Source organism: Pipistrellus kuhlii, unplaced genomic scaffold (genome assembly GCF_014108245.1).
Source record: "Pipistrellus kuhlii isolate mPipKuh1 unplaced genomic scaffold, mPipKuh1.p scaffold_m20_p_31, whole genome shotgun sequence".
NCBI classification, from domain to species: Eukaryota; Metazoa; Chordata; class Mammalia; order Chiroptera; family Vespertilionidae; genus Pipistrellus; species Pipistrellus kuhlii.
This window is the reverse complement of record NW_023425531.1, coordinates 5,300,979-5,322,918: the sequence shown is the minus strand read 5'-3', so window position 1 is coordinate 5,322,918 and position 21,940 is coordinate 5,300,979. Positions and strand designations below refer to the sequence as shown.

The 21,940-nt window shown below is 57.0% G+C and overlaps 1 protein-coding gene across 3 annotated transcripts; it reads right to left on the bottom strand.

The window, feature by feature from the left end:
- Positions 1 to 1,933: 1,933 nt before the first annotated feature.
- On the bottom strand, positions 1,934 to 18,864 carry KDM8 (lysine demethylase 8). Of its 3 annotated transcripts, XM_036460310.2 has the most exons (7): positions 18,367 to 18,864; positions 16,168 to 16,334; positions 14,252 to 14,384; positions 8,681 to 8,725; positions 3,812 to 3,961; positions 3,009 to 3,101; positions 1,934 to 2,934 (listed from the first exon to the last, which is right to left on the bottom strand). In XM_036460310.2, exons 1-7 carry the CDS (start codon positions 18,862 to 18,864, stop codon positions 2,770 to 2,772), a joined length of 1,251 nt encoding a protein of 416 aa, XP_036316203.1. In that variant the 3' UTR covers positions 1,934 to 2,769. The 3 variants fall into 3 exon arrangements, with proteins under 3 accessions (XP_036316203.1, XP_045426237.1, XP_036316205.1); XM_045570281.1 differs by lacking the exon at positions 3,009 to 3,101; XM_036460312.2 differs by lacking the exon at positions 8,681 to 8,725.
- Positions 18,865 to 21,940: the final 3,076 nt, after the last annotated feature.

Here is a 21,940-nt window from a genome sequence, read left to right as displayed (position 1 = left end):
TCCCTGACTTCCCCTCAGTGTCAGCAGGACCCTGTCAGCGCCAACTGGCTTAGGCAAGGCCTTGGGCAGAGGGGCCTCAGGAGAGCAGACCCGGTGTTCCAAGGGCACTGAGCATCCCGGCCCCGCTGGTGTCAGGAGGAAGAGGGGCTGTAGGTGGCTCCCCCACTCGGCACACATCCTCACGGTTTACAGCTCCAATCCGGACACTTGCAGAGGCGGGCGGATGGTCCAGCTGGCATTAGCACCTCAGGCTCACCGGTGAACCTGGAGCAGCCCCTCTGAAACCATGGCTGAGCAAACCGAAGGTGCTGTCCCCTGGCGGAGAGAACTGGGGCACCGAGTGCGGAGGGAGGCCTCCACCTGGGAAGGCAGCGATGCTCTGCCTGGTCCCCTCCACAAACCCAGTGTGAAGCGGGCACTGGGTGGGAACAGGTGGCACCTGCTGGTGGGAGGCTCACCCTCCCAGCGCAGTCCTGTGTCCAGACCCTCAGGACCCTCATGCCAACCTCGCAGGCAGTGAGAAGGCCGAGCTCCATGAGCTGGGGTCCTGCCCAGTCCTCACAAGGCACGTGCCAGCCGATTGGCAGAGGCCAGTGGGTGCCCACAACTGGGTTCAGTTGTGTCAGTCAAGCAGCTGCAGGACTTTGGGGAGCTTGCAGAGACATGGGGAAGGCAGGAGAACAGTCTAGAAAAGCCCAGGGGTAAGGGTCACTCCTGTCACCTGTCACTGTTGCCACTGTAATGAACCCCAGCTGTCTCATTCATCCTCCCAGTGCCCTCAGGATGCAGCCCCAGGGCAGACCCTCACCCCATCCCAGCCGATTGCAATCCCAAATGCAGGAGCTGCCCACTGCCTCCAGGTCACACTGTGTCTTGTGTGTGTCCTCCCAGACGCCCCTGGTGCCATTCCTCCTCCTCCATGACCACCTCCCATGGTCCCACCAGCCTCCCGCACTTTGGTTACTGACAACGAATTGGACTGCCCCTCCCCTGCCTGCCCCCGCCTGCCTGCCCGAGGCCTGGGAACAGCCTGTTCTGTCCTGTCCTCGGTGCCCGAGTGCTGCCTGCCCAGAACAGCCTGTGGGACAGCCCTCAGCCTGCGGATCTGACCCTCCTCCGGGAGACATGTCAGAACCAAAGTAACTGCGGGAGGCCCAGCTGGTGTTGCAGAGTTGCTTGGTGCCCCGCCCCCATCTGGTGAGCGAGAGTGGCAGGAGTATCCCAGAGCCTGTGTGTATTGAAAAGGAACAGGGGCTTCTCCCTCAGCGCCCGTGGTTACAGGTGACGCCATGGTCACTGAGCACGTGGTCTCCGACCGCCGTCGCTGTCTCCGGGGGCAGATTCCAGAAGAGGGATGCGCAGACCCAGCGGCGTGCGTGAGCGGTAAGGCTGGGCTGCTGGGACCCAGCAGGACCTCCTTCTCCACACCTAGTGTGGATTTTGGACAAGTTGCTATAATTTAGCGGGAGCTTTGTCCTAACGGCGTGTTTCTGAGTATCAGTAAGATTACAGTACTTTTTTGTTCTTCCTCTCCCAAGGACATTTTTTCATGGATTTTTTTAGAGATGCATCGATTGGTTGCCTCCCACATGCACCCCAAGCGAGGATGGAACCCACAACCCAGGTACATGCCCTTGACTGGGGTGAATCGAACTCACAACCCTTTAATGCTCGGGCCTGTGCTCTGACCACTGAGCACACCAGCCAGGGGAAGCCTGTACTTTTATGACTGGTTTGGAAGAGATTACTGTTTACCTCACGCCATGGTGTGACCAGTGTCACTCCAGGCAGTCCTGCGTAAGTGGCACCATGGGGTCTGGTGGCCGGCAGGCAGGCTGGGGCGTGTCTGGTGTCAGCTGCTGGGATCTGCCTGCTGCCTGCAGTCACAGTGCTGGGAAAGCTTTAATGGCCAAACACAAACACCACACTATCCTATACAAACAGAACCAGCACATTTATGCAAACGAGTACACGTACACGGAGAGCCTGCCGTCCGGGCCTCTCCCCAGAGAGCAGTAGCTGGCAGGCTGCAGCCCCCGGGCCAGGAGGGACTGCTGGACGCTGGAGGGCTCCCGTTCTTGCTTTGGGACAGCCTCCTGGGAGGGCGCCAGGGAACGCACCCACTCATGCTGAGACCAGCGCAGTCCCCGAGGCAGGTCCCACCTCAGCAGTGACGGCACGAAACGGAGCTCGGCTGGAGTGTCGTCCTGCTAGGCCAAGGTTGCATGTTCAATCCCGGTCTTGTAAGAGTCAACCAGCGAAGGCATATATAACAAACTGATGTCTCTCTCTGCCTTCCTCTCCCCCAAATCAATGAATAATTAAAAAAAGAAACTGCCAAAAGGAAGTGTGTCCCTGGACTTCCCATTGCCCAGCAGAGTCTGAGCTCTTCAGCAGGCTGGCAGGCCTCTCCCGTGACCAGGCCACGCCCACCTGCTCCAGGGCCTGCAGGCCATGGCGTGGAGAGGCCCCGTCATGGCAGCTGTGTGACAGGCATGACTGCCCAGCTCTGCACATGCTCCACCTCCCAGACCCCATGAGGAGGACCAGGGCCCCGTGTGCCAGGTGGTGACACACTTGCCCAAACCACACGGCACTTAAGCAACGGGGCCGGGTTTGGACGCAGGCAGCCCACCTCAGAGCCCAGGCTCTGCCAGGGCACACGCTGCCCGCCATTTCCCAAACGCGTCAGGCCTGGCCATGCCCACGCCTCGCCGCCCGGCCCGTGTCCTGGGCTCTGGCCGCACACGGCTGGCCAGGACAGAGCAGCTACGACCACCAGAAGCTGACGGAGAAGCTCAGGTCCAGGGCCCGCACGTAGTGCCAGTGCTTCGCGGGGATGAACAGCAGCTCTCCCGGGCACAGGATGCAGGACAGGAACGGGGCCTCGGCGAACCCGGGGAACCTCTCCAGGTCGGGATTCTCCACGTCCACCTGCAGAGGCACAGGTCAGTGCCCGGTCTCCGGACAGCGGGCGGGCGGGGAGCGGCGATGCCACACGGTCTCACCTGGCTCGTGTTATGGAGGAGGTGCGTGTCGTGAGGATACACAGCTTCCGACTCCTGCGGGGAATACAGGCGGATGTACTTCCTCCCCAGCACCTGGAAGAGTGACCATCAGTGAGCCGGCTGCGACCTCACCTCCCGCCGCTGCCCCACACTGACTGCAGGTCCCCGAACCCACGTCCTCCCTGCCCCTGCACCTTCCACACGCCGCTGCCCGCACCAGCCAGCTCCGTGCCTGCTGCCCATGTGCTGGGTCCAGTCTGTCCCTCCGGGCCCACTGCAAACCAGCGCCTGTTGCTGTGGCGATCGCTAGGCCTGCTGTGACAGCCACCGCCCCGGTGCCTCACGAGGACCCGCTGTGACCCCACAGCGAGGGAGCAGGTCCCCCCACCACAGAGCACAGGCTGAGCGTGTGCAGGGGGCAGCCCCTCTGTGCACCCATCGGCCCGGCTGCAGGCATGTCCCCATGGGTTCGACCCTGTGCTTAGGAGACTACGGCGGCTGCGCAAGCTGCTCTCTTCCGGGTCTCGGGAGAACTGGGGGCCGAGGAGCTGCTCCTGTGTGGGGGGTTCTGGCAGGGAGGCCCTCCAGGCAGGGTTGGGAGGGGAGGCGGCAGTGAGGCGGTGTGGGGCCTGAGATGAGCCGGCCGGCCAGCCAGCAGCCCCACACGCCCCAGCTGGTGCCACTCCTGCCTCCTGTGTCCACGGCCCAGTCGGTGGATCGGCTCTCTGGTGTGTGAAGGTGGATAACGGGGGGCCGGGCTGGGCCGGGCGCGGGAGGCGGCAGGCGCTCTGGAGGACTCCCACCTGGGCCAGGAAGTTCTGCTGGGGATCCTGATGAAGGGGGGACACGGTGCCGGGGGGCCCGAACCAGGCGTTGATGGTGATCTCCTCCTCCTCCCCGTCGCCCAGGCAGCAGTAGTCAGGGATGCTGATGTCCTGCTTCAGCTCCGGGATCTGCGGGCGGCAGAGCAGACCCGGGGGGTGAGGCCAGGCCGGGCCACGCCAGCCCAGAAGTCATGTGACTACCTGACAAGGGCCAAATACACGCTGTCCTCCCGTGTGACATATGACTGGACCCACACGTGCTGGACAGGGATTTAAAACTCAGTTTGAAAAATACAATCCCTAGGGAAGAGCTATGATGTTGTCAGAATTGTTTCCACGTCATATGCATGTTACGCTTGTTTCCTTTAAAAAAAAACCCAACACCGTGCTTGTCTTTGCACTTAAAGATAAATCAGTCCAGGCGTCCAGACATTTTCACTCAAATGCGCTCATCTCCCCTGAGGCTGCAGAGGGGGCTCAGGCAATCTGCATGAAACTAATTTCTTATAAATGTGTCTTTAATGGGCTTGATTTACCTTTACAAAAAGTTAAACAATTGGTAATTTTCATTTTTTTTCTTTCAGTTAGTAGTTTCCTAAAGAGTTAATTATTTTAAAGAATCAAGTTAAAGAACAAACAAAAAGAAAATGGGCCTGACGATCGCAATATCTCTGGAGGGGGCGTTCCCAGATTTACTAAGAATGGTAAAGCAGTAACTTAACTATAGAAGACCAACAGACCAGACACCCTCCTGAGCAATGTGGTGAGTAAGGGTGAACGCACACAGTTCACAGGCACACGATAAGGATCCCAATACAAAGAACAAACACGAGATAACACACACGGATGACTTAATCAGTCCCTTTAGTAAAAGATCCACATGCGATGGCATCGCCTCCCACCGACGAGGCTGCAGAGGAGACGGACCAGCGTGGTGAGGATGTGGGGAAGGGGCGCCCACGCTGGGCTCTGTGCCCTTGCGGGAACCATCCCTTAGCGAGGCGGGCCTGGCACACCTTCAAAGCCTGCGCGTCTGGCAGGTGGAAGCGAACTTGCCTCCTCCGGTGTCGGGGCTGCGGGCCTCAGGAGGCTGTGATGTTCCCTCCAGGAGGCGGCGGCCGCGAGAAAGCTCCCTGCCCGCACCACCGGCGTCTGCCATCTTGTCTGACGTCAGTGGTCTGATAAGATGTACATTAACTGTCCCCTGGGCTGCTTCCTCCCCCCTCCCCCCAGCCTCCCCAGCCCACGCCCCCTTTGGGCAGAGCAGTCTGACATCTTTGCCGCAGGAGGAGGGCGGAGGGAGGGCATGACAATCAAGGCGGCTTCCGCCCTTTAAAAGCCCAGGAGGGCACACCGCAGCCTCCGAAGCCGCAGGCAGGCTGGTTCCGGGCGCGGGAACCCCTGAGACAGACAGCGGCGCTCAGCGAGTGAGGGAGACCGCCTCCTGGACATTTCTACTGCGAGCCCAGCCCACTGATACTCAACCCGATTCCTTTATGGCTTTAACACACGCGACTCCTTCCCGGCCCAGGCTTCTGTTCCCCTGAATGTCCCAAAGCCTCAGGGCACTGCCAGGCGGGCAACCCTGGTGGGGCGGGCAGGGCGCTGTCCTGGCCTCATTGGAAAGAACCAGCCAGCGGCTCCCGGTGCAGACACCTCTCCCCAGTGAACCCCAGTGCTGAGCCCACCAGAGCACCTCCCGCCCCACGGCAGGGAGGAGTGTCCCTCAGGGCCCTGGGGGCCAGCCTGAGCTGCAGCCTGAGAGGGATGGGAAGGCCGGGGACCGCCTCTGCTACTCAGAGGCAGCGCCTGGTCCGAAGGCGCCCGGTGTCCTCGGCAGGGAGACTGCAGGGCAGCTACTGCGTGTTCGGGCGCTGAGCACAGCTGGAACGTCCTGCAGGCACCCTGACCAGACACTGCCGTCTGCGGTTAAGTCTGCCTCCAGCAGCCGGTGTGGACACAGAAACGGGCCTGCGGGCACTGCCCTGGGCGGAGGGAGAAGGCCTGTTCGAGGTGAAGTTTTCGGGGATCGCCCCATACCAGGCCCATGGAATGCTGCGAAGCTCACTGGTTCCTGATGACATCATCAGGATTTCCGAAAGGTGACTGGGTGATGTTATCAGAGCACTGGCCCAGGATTCAGAAACCTCAAGAGAAGGAACACCCCCCCCCTCCACCCCGCACCCCGTCCCGGTAATATGAATTATAGTTAAAAGCAGGCCCAGTGCAGTGGCCAATGTACCCTAAGCCCGGGGTCTCTGGGAGGAAGTCAGGGAGAGATACTGGAGCAAGAGGTCTGAGTGGGAGGCCCTGAGCCTCACGTGGGCAGAGAAGGTGCGGGGGGCAGCGCAGAGACCACCAGCCCCTCTGCCTGCGTGCCGCCCACACTTCCCACCCGCTCCGAACACAGAGGTGAGAACACCCCTGGGGACCCCAGATAAAGACCCTGGGCAAGGCCAAAACATCTTCAAAATAATCACAAGCTGCCTTCTCTGAAAACAGTCTCCTCTTGCCAAAACTGGTTTGGCTCAGTGAAGAGCGTCGGCCTGCGGACTGAAAGGTCTCAGGTTAAATTCCGGTCCAGGGCATGTACCTTGGTTGCGGGCACATCCCCAGTAGGGGGTGTGCAAGAGGCAGCTGATCGATAATTCTCTCTCACTGATGTTTCTAACTCTCTATCACTCCCTCTTCCTCTCTAAAAAGTCAATAAAATATATTTAAAAACAACAAACAAAAAACAGCCTCCTCGTGTTCTAGCCCGATGGCTGCTTTGGGGCAGGGAGCTGAGATTCAGATCACACCGTAGGGGGCAGGGGCAGCCTGCTCTGTGCACCCATCCGATCAATCAGAGCCCCCTTCCCCTCTCAGCAGGAGAGCTCAGGAGGCAGGACCCATGAGCCCTAGGATGGGAGGCCTGGGGAAGACAGCCTGCCCAGCCCCCTGTAACTTTGTGGGGAGGTTTCAGGAGGCTGGCGCAGCCCCTACTGAACCCGGGACCCCTCACCCCGCCCCGTCATACAGGCAGGACAGTTGGCTCCCAAATCTAGGCATCTCCCTTGATTGCTCCCTTCCCCTCAGCCTCGGCCACCCACCAGTGTCCAGGCGCCAGCGCCCAACATGCTGGAAACACCGCCCTCCAGTCCCCCATCACACTCAGAAGACTGTCCTTCCTCACCCAGCCCCCCCTTCTTCCCCCCCCGCCCCCACCGCTGTTCCCCTGAAGGTGAAAGTCACTCCTGTTGCTCTCCTCCTGCCGCCCTTCTCGTACCTCCTCACATGGCTCACTGGTCCCTGCTCTAATGTCACCCCCAGACACCCTCCCGGCGGCCCACCCCACCCCCCAGAGCCCGCTCTGCCGCCAGCCTCCTCCTGGGGGGCCCTTCCTTCTCTGGGGCCTCATCACCGTCTGAGGGGATGGGCTCAGGCCCCCGGGGCGGGAGGGACTCTGACATCTTAGCCCCGAATCCAGGGCAGAGCCCATGCTTGGCGCACAGGGGCCTGCGGAGAAGCCCTCTCCCTTCCCCGGACAGCGGACGGCGCTGGCAGCGGAGCACACCCTCACTCCTGCCCCTTCCCTTGGTTCTTGTGTGATTTGCATTTAAAAACAAGTCTGCCTTTTCTCATTATGACGAGCATACACACTCATCCTAGAAGATGTGGAAACTACAGAAATGAGAAGGAAAGACCGCCCAGCGCCCACAGACAATCACTGCTATCTTCTGTGGCACTTCCCGTCCTCAGCACAGTAGGAGCCTCCTTTACCCAGCCCTGCACCTGGTTTTCTCACGGCCCACAGCCAGCAGGTCCCGAGCTCCCAGGACGGCTTCATGAGCTCGTGTGGCGGCTCTGGAGCCCCGGGAGGGCGGCCACAGTGCTGGGGCTCCCGGCGATGCCCATGCTGGCCGGGCCGCCTCTGCTGTCTGCTCACAGGCGCTGAGCTGTGACAGCGGCACCTCTGCTCCCTACGCAGAGCCCCCCTCACCCTCACCGCCCCCTCACCGCCCCTCACAAGCACCCGGCTCCCTGGCTCCCTGCTGGGTTCCGTTGGAAACACCGCCTCTTACTAGGAACCCTCCTGTTAAAAACCTCACAGGCTCCTTCTGTTTTCCAGATAAATCTGAGTTCCTGGCCTCATTCAAGGCCCTCCCGTTCGGCCCAGCCTCCCTCCTCACCTGCTCCCTGCTCTGCAATCCCGGACAAACCCGCCCAGGATGGCTGATGTGCCCTCTGGCCTGAGAGGCACTGCTCGCTGGGAGCGCCTCCTGCCTCTGGCCTCACTGAGCCCCTTCTCCCAGCTGCAGCCTGCGCTCCCCTCCTCATCCAGTCTCAGCACGTGTGTCCTGGGGCCTTAAACCGGCCCCCAGGGCTGGGTACCCGGGGAATCAAACCCCGCCCTGCCACGAGCCAGCCGCAGGCCCAGGGTGGGGGGCCTTGCCGGGGGATGTCTGAGACGTGGTGAGGGCGGTGCCAGGACCTGCCCAGAAAACTGCAGCAGGGAAGGCAGCGACTCGCTCTTCCTGGGCCAGGTCAGTCTGCCACCTTTGCCTGCTGCCCGGGACTCCTTTTCCAGGTCTGACCACATCTGATGCTTGTGGACGCCGCCCTCTCCCCCGCCTCCCCCTGGGCCCTGGGCTCAGCACACCTGGCCCCTCAGGCCTGGTGGCCTTGCCTGCTCCCCTGCCACCTGCTGGTGAGGAGGGCGATGCACAGGGTGCCAGTCTGCTCTGCAGGGAGCAGCACCAGTGGGTGGCAAATGAGCTGCTACCCTTTGCTGCCCTCTGGAGCCAGAGCCCAGGAAGGGAGCAGGGGAGCTGAGCCAAGGGCAGAGGAGCACAGTCTCAGACTTACCTGGTCGAAGAGCTGGTGCTGGGCCAGGTACCCGACGTCCCTCGGCTGGTCCGTGGGAGGAAAACCAGAGGCGACACAGAGAGCGGGTTAGTGGTGCTGGGTTTGGCTGGCTGTTTGGCTGGCTCTCAGCACCGCGTGCGCCTGCCCGCCCCGGCCGCCACCCAGAGGGCCCTCCTCGGTCCTGCTGGTCCCCTCCTCCCTCCCACTGGCTGATGTGAACTCAGGACCGGTGCTGCCTTTGCCAGAGGTTGCTGGAGTTTGTCAGCCTGTGCCCACGGCTCAGTTAATTCAAATTACAAAAGAAGGGGCGGGCCCTGCCGGGTAGCTGAGCTGGTTAGAGCATTGTCCCCATACACCATGATTGTGGGCTGGATCCCTATTCAGGGCACATACAAGAATCAACCAATGAATGCAGAAATAAGTGGAACCAATTGCTGTTTCTCTAGCTTCCTCTCTCTAAAATCAATGAAAAAAGGGCAGATACGTTGGTTCGATCACCCCTTCCTGCCGGGGAGCCGCGGAGTCAGCATCGCTGGTCTCCCCTCGCGCAGTCGTCAAGCCTGCCAAGTCCGAGTCTCGCACAGAGCCAAGCGCGGCCAAGGCTCTTCCGCGGAGGTCTGAGCTTTGAAACAAACGAGGTGAGTCGGAGGAGCCCTTCTGAGCCAGGGGACACAGGCTGTCATGAGATCCACCACCCAGCACCCCGAGGCTCTGGGTTCGTCACGATGCCACTGGGAGCAGGTGGATGCAGCCACGGATGCCAGGCCTGCGAGGGTGGAAGGGAGTGGAACTGGAGGGCGGTGTCCACAGGGATCTCAAGACCTGGTGTCCACGCCCTGCGAGGAAGATTTCTGCCGAGGCATTGAAGAAGGCATGGAGAACTACCTAAGGGGCTCTTCTCAACTGTGGGAATGGAGTGAGTGAAGCCATGGCTGAGCCCGGCAGTGGTGAGAGGCTGCTTCGGTAACCTTTGGTGGCCGGACTCCACAGACGAGACTATCATTTGGAAATGCCATCCTGCGAACGGCCACACTGAGAAGAGATGGACAAAGAAGTCGAAGGGCCATGGACAGTTCGGAGGCGGCTGTGAGGTGTTTGCTGGGAAGGACGACTGGTCGTGGAGGGGACGCTGTGGCTGAGTGGCTCTGGTGGCAGTAGGGGTAGTAGCTGTCACGGCTTTGGTAATGATGGAAGCAGTTTTGGGGGTGGCGGAAGCTACAGTGATTTGGGCAATTCCAACACTGTCCCCAGGAGAGGAGGAAGCTGTGGGGGCAGAAGCTCGGGCCCCTGTGCTGGTGGGAGCCGAACCACGAAACCAAGGCGGCCGTGGCGGCTCCAGCAGCGCAGGGTCAGTTACTGCAGGAAGCAGCGCTCAGCAGGGAGGAGGGCAGAGGGCCAGGGAGCTGCGGGTCACGGCGGCTCAGGAACTCAGCCCGCTCCGTGGTGGCAGGGCCTCACTGCCACCACGACGTGGTTCAGACCAGCGGCCGCCAACCGAGGGCCGCAGACCACTGGTGGTCCCTGAGGTCTGAGAGGTTGGCGACCGCTGGTTTAGACAACACTCATGTGGAAGGGCAGAAACCTCGAGGGCTGTGCTTGTGACTAATTGTGTAACAGGTTATCTTAGCTTCTGTTCTGCGGAAAGTGGAAAGCATTCCGACAAAGGTTTTGGCGCCGTGCTACTGATTGCGAAATGGAATAGTGGGATCGTGACACCGAGTGGATGTGTCTTCCATTACACGTGCGTGTGAGCTAGTCTGCTCTGAAGCCATCTTGGTAAATTACCCCAACTGCGACAGGGAATCACTTCAGAGTGGTGTCAGGTTCCACCTGAAGCGTGTTTACAACCTGCTGGGCACAGAAGCCAGTGTCTGCAGAAGCCCTGGCGTGCTGAACTCACAGCTACTGCGTCGTGGCCTGGAGTTCACCGTTAAAAGGGCCACCAAGCAGTCATGGAGTCTACTTGGTTACTAACGATTATTGGCATGTCCTGTGCGATACAGAAACACTGAATTACGGCACCAGATAAAATTACAGATGTAGTCAAACCTGTGTAGCATCCATTACCATGTGTAATCAATAAACAACTTAATATCCTCTTGGAGAAAAGAATGAGGGGGATGATTTAAAAGTATAAAAATGGAATCATATTATATGTATTACTTAGAAATCTTTTTTCATTTAATACACCACGAATCTCTCTTCAAGTCAATACAGACGTGTCTGACTCATTCTTTTGATGGATACATGCTTTATTGACAGATACACCATTATTAACTCAGCTCTCCCCCTACTGGTCGACATTGTGGTTGTTCTGCCCATTTACCGGTAGGTTGTTTGCTAGTGTTTCAATCAACAGCCTAGTAATCTGGTCCTTATATTCATACTAGAGGCCCAGTGCATGAAATTCATGCATGGGGTGCAGAGGGAGGGCTCCCTCTCAGTGCAGCCTGCACCCTCTCCAATCTGGGACATCCCTCTCACAATCCTGGACTGCTGGCTCCTAATTGATCAACTGCCTGCCTGCCTGGTCACCTCTAACTGCCCCCACTCCCCGTGCTGGCCTGATCGCCTCTCACTGCCCCCTGCTGCTAGCCAGGTTGCACCCAACTGCCCCCTCCCTGCTGGCCGGGTGGCTTCTAACTGCCTCCCGCCTCCGCTGACCTGGTCACCCCTTACTGTCCACCTCTGCTGACCTGGTCATCCCCAACTGCCCCCCTTTGCCGGCCTGGTTGCCCCCAACTGCACCCCCTGCTAGCCTGGTCGCCCCCAACTGCACCCCCTGCTGGTCTGGTCGCCCCCAACTGCACCCCCACTGCCAGCCTGGTCATCCCTAACTGCCCCCCCCCCCCATGCCCCCTGCTGGCCCAAATGTCCGCCCCCTCTCCCCCCAGCCTGGTCACCCTACACAGACTGCTGTTCAGCCATTTAGTTGCTCCTCACTAACCCCGCTGCCGTCCTGGTTGTAGGCAGCCATCTTGTGAGGGTGGGGGGTTAATTTGCATATTACCTCTTTACTATGTAGGAGGATACTATGTCCAAAAGCAGAACTGAGTCAAGGAGTATGTGCATAGCTTCTGCCAGGTTATTTGCCCCAAAGTTAAATGATTTAGCCTCTCTCGCAATTACCGTATTTTTCGGACCATAAGACGCACTTTTTTCCTCCCAGAAGTGGGGGGGAAAAGTCCCTGCGTCTTATGGTCCAAATATAGCCTACACATATACTTTAAAAAAAAAGTTTTTTTACTTGCCCGGCTCTGTGTGGTCTCTGTGTGCTTGCCCGGCTCTAAAATGGTTCTAAATGCTGCTGTTTACTTTACAGGGTTGATTACATGTGTTTATGACTGTGATGTTGGGTTTTAATGCACATAAAATATTTTAGGACACTATTTGTTTCAGAATCTTTTTTTCTTCATTTCCCTTCTCTAAAAACTGGTGCGTCTTATGGTCCAGAGCGTCTTACGGTCCGAAAAATACGGTAATGTGAGCACCCATTTTCCTACATCTTTGGGGATTATCATTGTGTGAAAAGGTCAGTTTTACACACGGAGGGCTTCTCTGCAGGCGCCTGGGCCTCGGTGAGGATCCACTGGAGGATGGGAGGAACGCCAGGCACACCCTCAGGCTCCAGGGCGGAGCTGGCTTGGCCTCAAGCTCTGAGGCTGAAACGGTGCTGAAATAAAGAAGTTCCTCCAGGATTCCTCAAAGATCTGTCTTTCTGTCTCTCTCCTTCATCCTCTCTTCCTTCCCACAAACAGTTCACAAAATGCCAGACCCTGCGCTAAGCGCTGGGCAGAGCCAGAGGTGAGGTGACCTCCGCCCCCTTGCGCAGAGGACACCGGAGGCCACGGTAACTGAGCACCAGGCAGTGCTTGGAGCTCCGCATGCTACTCTCACAAGCACCTGGGAAGTGCCGTAACCTCTCACTAACCCCACCGACCCCAGCTAACAAGGCGCACTGGCGATCTGAGAGGTTAAGTAACCAACCAACGACACACAGCAGCCAGGGCTGTGCTGGATGCAATGCTGTTTGCCTGAACCCCAAGTGCATATCCTGACCCCACACCCCCTCTGGTTCCGCCCCTGCGGGGGGCATGTCTGAGCAGAGGTGGACGAGCGCTCAGCGTGTCTCTAGCCCACAGCTCCCTTCCCAGGCCTCCCGGTGACAGTGAATGAGCAGGGATGGGTCGGGAGGAACGCAGACACAGGAATGGAAGGACCTCTGTGAGCCGAGTGCCATGGAGGGGGAAATGTAGGAGCGCAGAGATGGGGTCACGAAGGGTCCCGGGTGGTCTGTCAGGAGTTCAGTCACAGGGTGAGAAGGCCAGAGAGGAAACCTTAGCCCCACGGTCACCGGCCTGGACCGCCAGGTGCAGCAGACCCATGACCAAATCAGAGAGAGTTTACAGAGCCCGCGGGCTGGGGGTGGGCTGCCAGGGGCGGCGGAAGAGCTGCAAAGCACTGATGCTAACTGCGTGCATCTTGTGAAGACCTTGCCCACCACGGCCAACAGGGATGGCTCAGGCCCTGGGCAGACAGGCTGCGTCCTCTGGCACCGGCCCGACCAGTAAGAATCTGAAGGACACCAGGTGCAGCGGCTCGGGAAAACAGTGTGGCAGTTAGCTCCTCAGAGGGGTGAACACAGAGCTGCAGCGTGGTGTCACCAACAATTCCACTGAGTATTCCTAACGGAAACCAAACAATGTCCGCACAAAACTACACGAATGCTCACAGCAGCACTGCTTTCCTAAATCCTCACCCGGGGATATGCTTTCATTGATTTTTAGAGAGAGTGAAACATCAATTGGTTGCCTCCCCCATGCACTCCGACTGGAGATTGAACCTGCAACCTAGCTTTGTGCCGACAGGGAATTGAACCCACAGCCTTTCTGGTGTATGGACGATGCTCCAACCGACTGAGCCACCCGGCCAGGGCTCCAGCAGCATTTTTGATACTGACGAAAAGTACACACAACTCAAATGCCCAACAACTGATGGATGGATAAACACGTGGTCTGCACACAATGGAATATGATCAGCCATACAATGAAGGGCAGCACTGACGGATGCTACAACCTGGAAGAGCTTGGACATGAGGCTCCGTGACAGAAGCCAGGCACAGAGAGCCACATGCTGCCTGACTTCACCTACAGGAAATACCCAGAACTGACAAACCCACAGAAACGGTAGCAGGCTAGCAGGTGCCTGGAGATGGCGGAAAAGGAGTGGGAGCGACTATTACTTAGTTTGGGGTTTCTTTGGGGAGTGATAAAAATGTTCTGGAATTACATAGTAGGGATGGCTACGCAATCTTAGAATATACTCAAAACACTGAAACGTACAACAAAGTTTTTGAAACAAGCCCCTCATGTCATGTCACGTGGCCCACCTGCCTACCCAGCAGCCTGCCTTCCTGGCTGTGGCCACCTCTAGATAAGCCGCCAGGGATCCTACCCTCTGGATAAGACTCTTAGAGACTGGCTACTCCCAACCTCCGGGCAGTGCACGGAGGTTATGTGCCCAAATGTAACGTGCCCCCCCAAAGTATTAGGAAGGAGTCAGAATGCACACCTCGTTCAGGACGTAGCTGTCGATGAACTCACTGACCGTCATGAGCCTCTGGGACCATTCCTCGTCCGTGTACCTGGAGCCCACTTCCACCGGGACAGTCCGGCAGCCGGCAACCTCTTGTATGTACTCCAAGCTATTAGAAAACAGACACGTCACTCCGTCACTGCTGCTCATGCTGCCAGGGCCCGCTGCTGAGCCCGCGGGACGCTGGCCTCCTCTCAGCATCACCGCTTGCGAAGTGGAAGCTGCCACCCCACTGGACCGACCAGACCACGGGCAGGGTGAGGCTCCGCCCACCGGGCGCTGGTGGCTTGGCAGACAGACCCAGTAAACCTCATCTGCCTCAGTTCTCCCAGGCCGCTCTGCTTACGGCTGGCCAGGAGCCTTCTCTCTGCACGCCTTGTCACTCAGCTGAGTAAATGGCCGGCAGTACGGGGTGGAGACGTGCCTGGTCTCAGCCCTGGTGGCCCGGCATTGACTCCAGACCCTGCGGCAACAGACCTGAAGTTACCTAACCTCGCTGAGCCTCTGTTCATCACTGCAAAATGCTGGTGACAACTGTGCCTGTCCCGCAGGAACTGGGATAAAGAGGGTGAACATGGCAAGGGCCTGTCTTGGCGCCTGGTATGCAGTGAAACATGTACCATGCCGACACACTGCAAACATGCAACACTATTGGCATGCAGTGAAACATGTAACATGCCTGGCACACAGTGAAACATTCTGGGTACGTATGCTGCACGCTTGCTGGGACGTGAGCTGCTCCTCTGTCTCAGGGGAGCCACTCCCTCCGCATGGCTACCACCATGACAGGCTGAGTCACTCACCCTTCTCTCGAGATCCTCCTCATTTCCAAAAAGATGCACAGCTATGGCAATACCACCACCTCCAGCTGCCTGTCCCCGAGCCTGAGCCTGAGCCTGAGCCTGAGGCTGAGGCGGGACTGCCGGCCGATGTGAGGAGGAAGCAAATTAAGAGCCAAGGTGCCCAGAGAAGGGGACAGGCTGTGTCTGGGGCTCTTATTTCTCCTCCCAAACCTCAGGGCCCTCGAGGAAGTGCACAAAATTCCCAAGATCCTACAAAACTGCGTAGGAGACTTAACCCTGGACTGTCCCTGAAGCCCGCACTAAAAACAGCTTCTGGCAAGCATTTGGGGGGGGGGGGCGAGAGTCTTAGATCTTAGTCCAGAGCTCTGACTGTTACTGTTTGTTTTTAATCCTCACTCGAGGATTTATTTATTGTTTTTAATCCTCACTCAAGGATTTTTTAATTTATTGTTTATATTAATAGTATTACACATGTCTCCTTTCCCCATTTTAATTTTTTTAATTTCAGAGATGAAGGGGGAGAAACACTGACGTGAGAGAGACACACCAATCGGTTGCTTCCTGTATGCACCCTGACCAGGGACTGAACCCGCAACCTAGGTGTGCGCCCTGACCAAGAATCGAATCCACAACTTTTTTGTTGTTAATCCTCACCTGAGGGTAATTTTTCCATCGATTTTTAGAGAGAGTGGATGGGAGGGATGGGGAGAGAAGAGAGTGAGAGAAACAACGTTATGAGAGAGACACATCAACTAGTTGCTTCCTGAATGCGCTCTGACCAAGACTGGGGACCGAACCTGCAACCCAGGTATGTGCCCTTGCCCTGCAGCCTACAGTCTGGAGGCTGGTGCTCTAACCACTGAACCCACTGGCCAGGGCTGAACTCACCACCTTTTGGTGTAAGGGACAACGTGCCAACCAGCTGAGCCACCAGGCCAGGCTGTCAGCTCTTGTTTAGCCCTCAGCCCCTCCCCAGGGCCTGGTGGTGCCGTGTCCAGGGGCTGTGCTACTTGGGGGTGCTGGGGAAGAGTGCAGGGACCTGGGAATGCTGAAATGGGGGAGGACCTCCGGCCCCCAGCAGCCACCCACCTCCACTTCTTCATGCACGGCCAGTGGTCAGCCACGCCTTCCAAGATCACCGGCGTCTGTGGGACCAAATGATGCTTCCGGAAATGCTGCAGCGACGGACAGCGAAGCCGGGGGACTGCTCTCTCTGACCGCAGATCGGGGATCGAAACATGGCTGTTCCTGGCCTTCTGTTTAAGATAAAACAAGCAGGTGGCAACCACCCAGGAATTGGCATCAGTGGTAGGAGAGCTTTGGGGTCATTGGTAACAATAATAGCCAACATTTATTATCATTACTGCAGCTGCTGCTGTTCACTTCTAAGAACAAGCTATTTTTTTCTTTACCAGGTCATTTCCAATGTTTGTTCAATTATAAAAGTAATATGTTGCTTTCACAGAAATTCTGCAACAAAGGAAAACTTCCTGTCCCACACTCCAACATCTAACATAGGAGCACTCTTTCTCACTCTCTAGTTCCTTCCCGACCATCTCACAGATGCACCGCTGATCCACGGGTAACATACTCATGATGAACAAGCAACTCTGCCCCTCCTGTCCAATAATTTATCGAAAACAGTTTCCCTGATACCACCAGTCCTTGCAATGTCCCAGGAGTGTTTGCATCATAATTTACTTAATCATTTCCCAACTGACTGACCTGAATGAGTTACTGACCCTGAGCTTCAGTTTCCTTCTGTTAAACTACTGGGAGACGAGCTGTGCGTGTGAAGGACCCAGGATGAGCGCCTGGCGTGTGGCAGCGTCCTCTGGCCCCATCGCTGGACCCCAGCCAGTTCAACACATTGGCAGCAGTGGCTGCAGTGCAGCTGACATCCTTACATGCAGCGGTAGGACCTGCACCTGCCTGTTCTCTTCGCTGTCACAGCAGGCTTTATGTTTACACTAGAGGCCCAGTGCACGGAATTCATACACGGGTAGGGTCCCTCCCGGCTGCTGGCTGGGGCCTTCTTTCGTCTGTACCACCCCCTGGTGGTCAGCGCACGTCATACCTAGTGATCGAATTCCCGGCCGGTCAAACTCCCAAGGGGGCACTCTGCATATTAGGCTTTTATATATATATAGATGTCCCTTGTCAAAGAGGCCTTCCCTCAACACCTCCCCGAAGCTGCCTCCCCCCACCTTTTACAGCCTCACTAGACTGTCAGAGCTGGGAGGACAGGGCCTGGGCCCTTCTGTGCCATCACCGCGCGGCTGGCTCATCTGGGCCACTGTTGGTGCTCAGTAAAGCTGCTGAGAAACCCCTCTTACAGGCAAGGGAGCAGAGGGGGCCCAGAGGGGCTATGACACTTGCCTGACTCACAGGCAGTGAATGGCAGTGTGGGAGCTTGAGCCCTGGCAGGCTGGCTCCGGGCCTGAGCTATCAGGCCTTTACCTATTAGCATATCCACTGGCCAACACCTCCCGCACCATGAGCACCACCTTGGCCACGAAGCCACCTCCACATGCCCTTGGGACAGACTTAGCATGGGAAAGGACACTGTAACACATGGGTCAAGGGCACAGGTTTTTGTCCCTTGATCTACATGTCTGCCCTGCCCTCTCCAAGGTCAGTGTCACACCATGTATGTAGCTCTAAGGCACCCTTGACAACACTGGGTACTGAATAAAAGCTCGTTTAATAATTATTTCACAGCTAAAAATGACTGCCTGCTTTTGCATTTTTTAAAACCAAGATACTTTTTATAGATCTGTTTCCTCCTTGTAAGCAGACTTTCCCAGAGGTCTGTGTCAGCGCTGGGCTCCGAGGCCGTCTCAGTGAACCATCTTTTGCCACGTGCACTTAAATACCAGAGGAGACACGTGCAAGGATCTACAGGGCGGGACTGACCAGCCACCTGACCAGCAGAGAGCTAACTGTGGTGTCTCCCAAACTCAGCAGCACAGACAGAGGCAGCCAAGAAAGTGGGCAGTACTTCAACCAGCTGACCAAGAAGCTGAAGGAGATGGGCTGGCTGGCTGCCCTCTCACCCACACCACCCCTGAGCCGTTTCTCTCGGGAACGACAAAACTGCCACCCTCCCCCTCCCTAAAGGACCCTGGGGCTGCAGAAACCGGAAGAAGAAATTGAGAACCGAGATGGAGCTGTTCTATTTCCCAGTCGATGGAGATGCTATTTTCAGCCAGAGAGGTGACCTGTCACTTCCAGAAAACAGGGCTGCTGAGCTGTTAGGTGTGGTCGAGGACAATCCCGCCATGATACCTTTAAGCAGGGCTGCTCCGGGGCCGGAATGTGGGCGGGCCTCTTCCCGGGGAGGAGGTGCGCCTGAAGGACAGCGGCGACTTTAATGAGGATGTCGTCGAAGATGGCCGCTCCCATCAGCAGGCCCATGTCGCAGACTCTGAGGGCTGCGGCCACGGTGGTCGCGTCCCCGGGCGCTTCACACAGACACACGGCTTTCAGGAGGCAGCCGAAGGCGTACACCCGACGCCAGTCTTTGTCCACGTCCTGCCACAGCCCGGTGTTGAGTTTCTCCCAGGAGTAGTCCAGGACCACCTCACTCGTCTGCAGACACTCGCTCCTCCGGCCCCCGTAGAAGAGGTCGGCAGCCTGCTGCAGCAGCAGCACCACACTCCTCTCCACGCTCTCCCCGAGGTCCAACCGCAGCTCCTCTTTCGTGCGGGGCAGCAGCGCCCGGAGGGCCCCCCAAAGGGCCCCCAGCCCTGCCGCGGGCGCGTCTCGGTTGCCATCTTCTGCCATCAGGCCCACTGCCAGCTCAGGCCGAGTGCTAGTGGAGGAAGAAATGAAAGCTGCAGCAAACACCATGAAGGACACTTGAATCCATACAATTCTCGTTTTATAAAATAAAACTGATGATATCCAGTAGCCAACATGTCAACCACTGAGACTTAGAAAATATATATGTATATATAGAGGGAGACCACATGCAGACCTGGTCCCCTGTAGGTTCCTACACTTCTCCTTTACAAAACACATCTCATGTGCATGTGGGAGGGTTCTTCAACAGTGGATTCCTCTGCTAGGCATAAACTCTGAGGGCAGGGCCCGGTCTGTCTGGGGTCACCACTGTATCTGCAGGGCCTGGCACAATACCAGGCATGCAGTGGGCACAGGATAAATATGTGCTCGGGAAGAATATTTATCCCTCTTCTCTCTGGCAGACCTATCCAACCGTCTGCCACCTGCAGTGACCACTGAAGGGGCCCGCCAAGACCCGAGGCAGTGTTTTGTGTTTGAAAGCCCTGGAGTGTCTTCTACAGCAGCTGTCACAGGTAGCACTAACACCTGCTTACACCTCTCTCTCTAACACTAGCTTGTGAGCTCTTCAAGGGCAAAAACATCGCTCTACATTTCCCTGGAACCTATAAGCCGTCCGGCTTGCAGCAGGCACTCAACGAAGGCTACTGAAAAAGTGAGATCTTAACTTCTCAGGAAGAAACCTGACGACAGAGTACCATTTGGAACTGAGGTCCTTATGACTGACTTAGTTTTAAATCCTCGCTCTAGAAACCCTATCCCTTTCTCTCGCTATACTCCTCGGAGACCTAGCCTTTCCCTTGGATAAATCAGGACCCGCCTCAGAAGGCAGTAGTCTGGGCCTGACTAATGGTGTGTCAGTGCCCACCTCTGGCCGGCTTAGTTCTGAGCCCTAAGGTGGAATGACCCCCTGGCTATTTTCCCACGAGACCGGACAGAGAGACCCGGAAAAGACCTCAAAGCTCTCAAGATCTGAAGAAAAGCTTCTTTCCCCTCACCTCACCTTCTCATCATCAGCACCCGGCACAACTGGAACCCCTAACCCACGGTGTCTCGTGCCTTTGCCGGACTAATCTATAACCAAGTTCCTACTTTTGAGCATTAGCTCCCTTCTCCCAGATGGTGCCCTTCATCAATAAGTAGCCAATATTTCTCCACTTCGACTCTCGTGTTTGGTGTTTGGCTCTGCCTGCACTGGGTGGACGGGCTCTTTCTGTCGCTGTGACCCCAACTCCTCTGCCCCCAGACGGCTACGCCTAAAGTGACTTACCAGTTTTTGCACCCTGAGGGACACGACGCGGTACTGAGGCCGAGTTAGCTCCTACCGAGTGGGAAAGCCCGGTCCTTAAGGCGCCCAGCGCGCGGGCGCGGCCCCTGCCCACACCCTGCCTCCACCCCGGGCCTCACACCCTTTCCCTTCCCGGCGCCGCTCCCGGGGCTCCTCTCTGGAGGGCCATTCAGAACCCTGCGGTCCAAACCTTCCCAGTCCGCCCAGTTCCGGCCGGAGACAACGCCGATTGGCTCGGCAGCTACCGGAAGAAACAAAAGACCGCGCAGGCGCACTAGAGTCAAACCGAGGCGGCACAAGAACTGCGCAGGCGCACAACACCCTGGCTTGCAAGCCTGCGCAAAATTCTGAAATAAAACCACTGCCCATGCGCAGGGCCTTTCTACCCCCTGTTGCTCTGGAGACTTGGAGCGCTGCGACCCGACATTCTCAGAGCGCATGCGCTGGTTCTGTCGCGTCTCCGAGGAGCCTTCCAAGGCGCGTGCGCGAAGCTATCTTCTCTGGATTGGTTCCTTAACCCAACGCCTGCGCAGCTCTCCCCTCCTCGTGGGAGGAGTCACTCCGCCCTCTCGAGTAATTCCAGCGGGGACTCGTTCCTATTGGTCCGTACCGCCCCCGCCCCGAGATGTCAGATTTCCCCGGGGATGTGTGAGTGTCCCCTCTCACAGCTCCTCGGGTCGGAAGGAGTGCCTGGAGGAGCGGTGGGGGCTGCGGGCCTTCCCGGGGTAAAGGCCTGAGGTCGCAGGCCGCGCACAGCTGGGCTGCTTCAATTTTCTTCCACGTGGGTCCTGCCTGCGTTTCCTCTGCGATGACAGCTTCACCGCCATCATTTTTATCTAATCTTTACAACTAAGGTCATGAGCTTTCGATTTCACTGCGGGGTAGACCGAGGTCGGTGAAATAAAGTGGCCAAACCCTGTATCTTTGGAAAGTGACAGGTGCAGACTTGGAGCTCCAGGTGCTGCATTCGCGACACGACTTGGGACACAAGTGCAGATCTGTCACCAAGGAGCAGGTTCCAGTCCGTGGATTGAAATATTGGTTAAAGGGGATTCTGCTAAATCAACTTCACAGAATTCTTTTTATTTTGTTATTATTATTTAAAAATATATATTTTATTGATTTTTTACAGAGAGGAAGAGTGAGGGATAGAGAGTTAGAAACATTGATGAGAGAGAATCATCGATCAGCTGCCTCTTGCACACCCCCTACTGGGGATGTGCCTGCAATCAAGGTACATGCCCTTGACCGGAATCGAACTTGGGACCTTTCAGTCCATAGGCTGACACTCTATCCACTGAGCCAAACCAGTTTTGGCAACACAGAATTCTTTTTAAAAATATATATATTTTATTGACTTTTTACAGAGAGGAAGGGAGATAGATGGAGAGATAGAAACATCAATAAGAGAGAAACATCGATCAGCTGCCTCCTGCACCCCCCTCACCCCCACTGGGGATGTACCCGCAACCAAGGTACATGCCCTTGACCGGGATCAAACTTGAAACCTTTCAGCTTAATAATAACCCACAACCTTCAGACCAACTCGAACCTGAAACCTTTCAGTCCGCAGGCCGATGCTCTATCCACTGAGCCAAACCGGTTTTGGCCAGTTTTATTTTTACTTGACAGTGGGTGGCAGAGACTAGTTGGGTGGCCATTTGGCCTCTAGGACCCCAGACAGGCCCATAGAAGGGGCCAAACTCAGGACCCCTGATTCTCTTCCACAGTGGTCAGCAGTGAGTAAGGGTGCTGCCCGCCAGGCAGAGA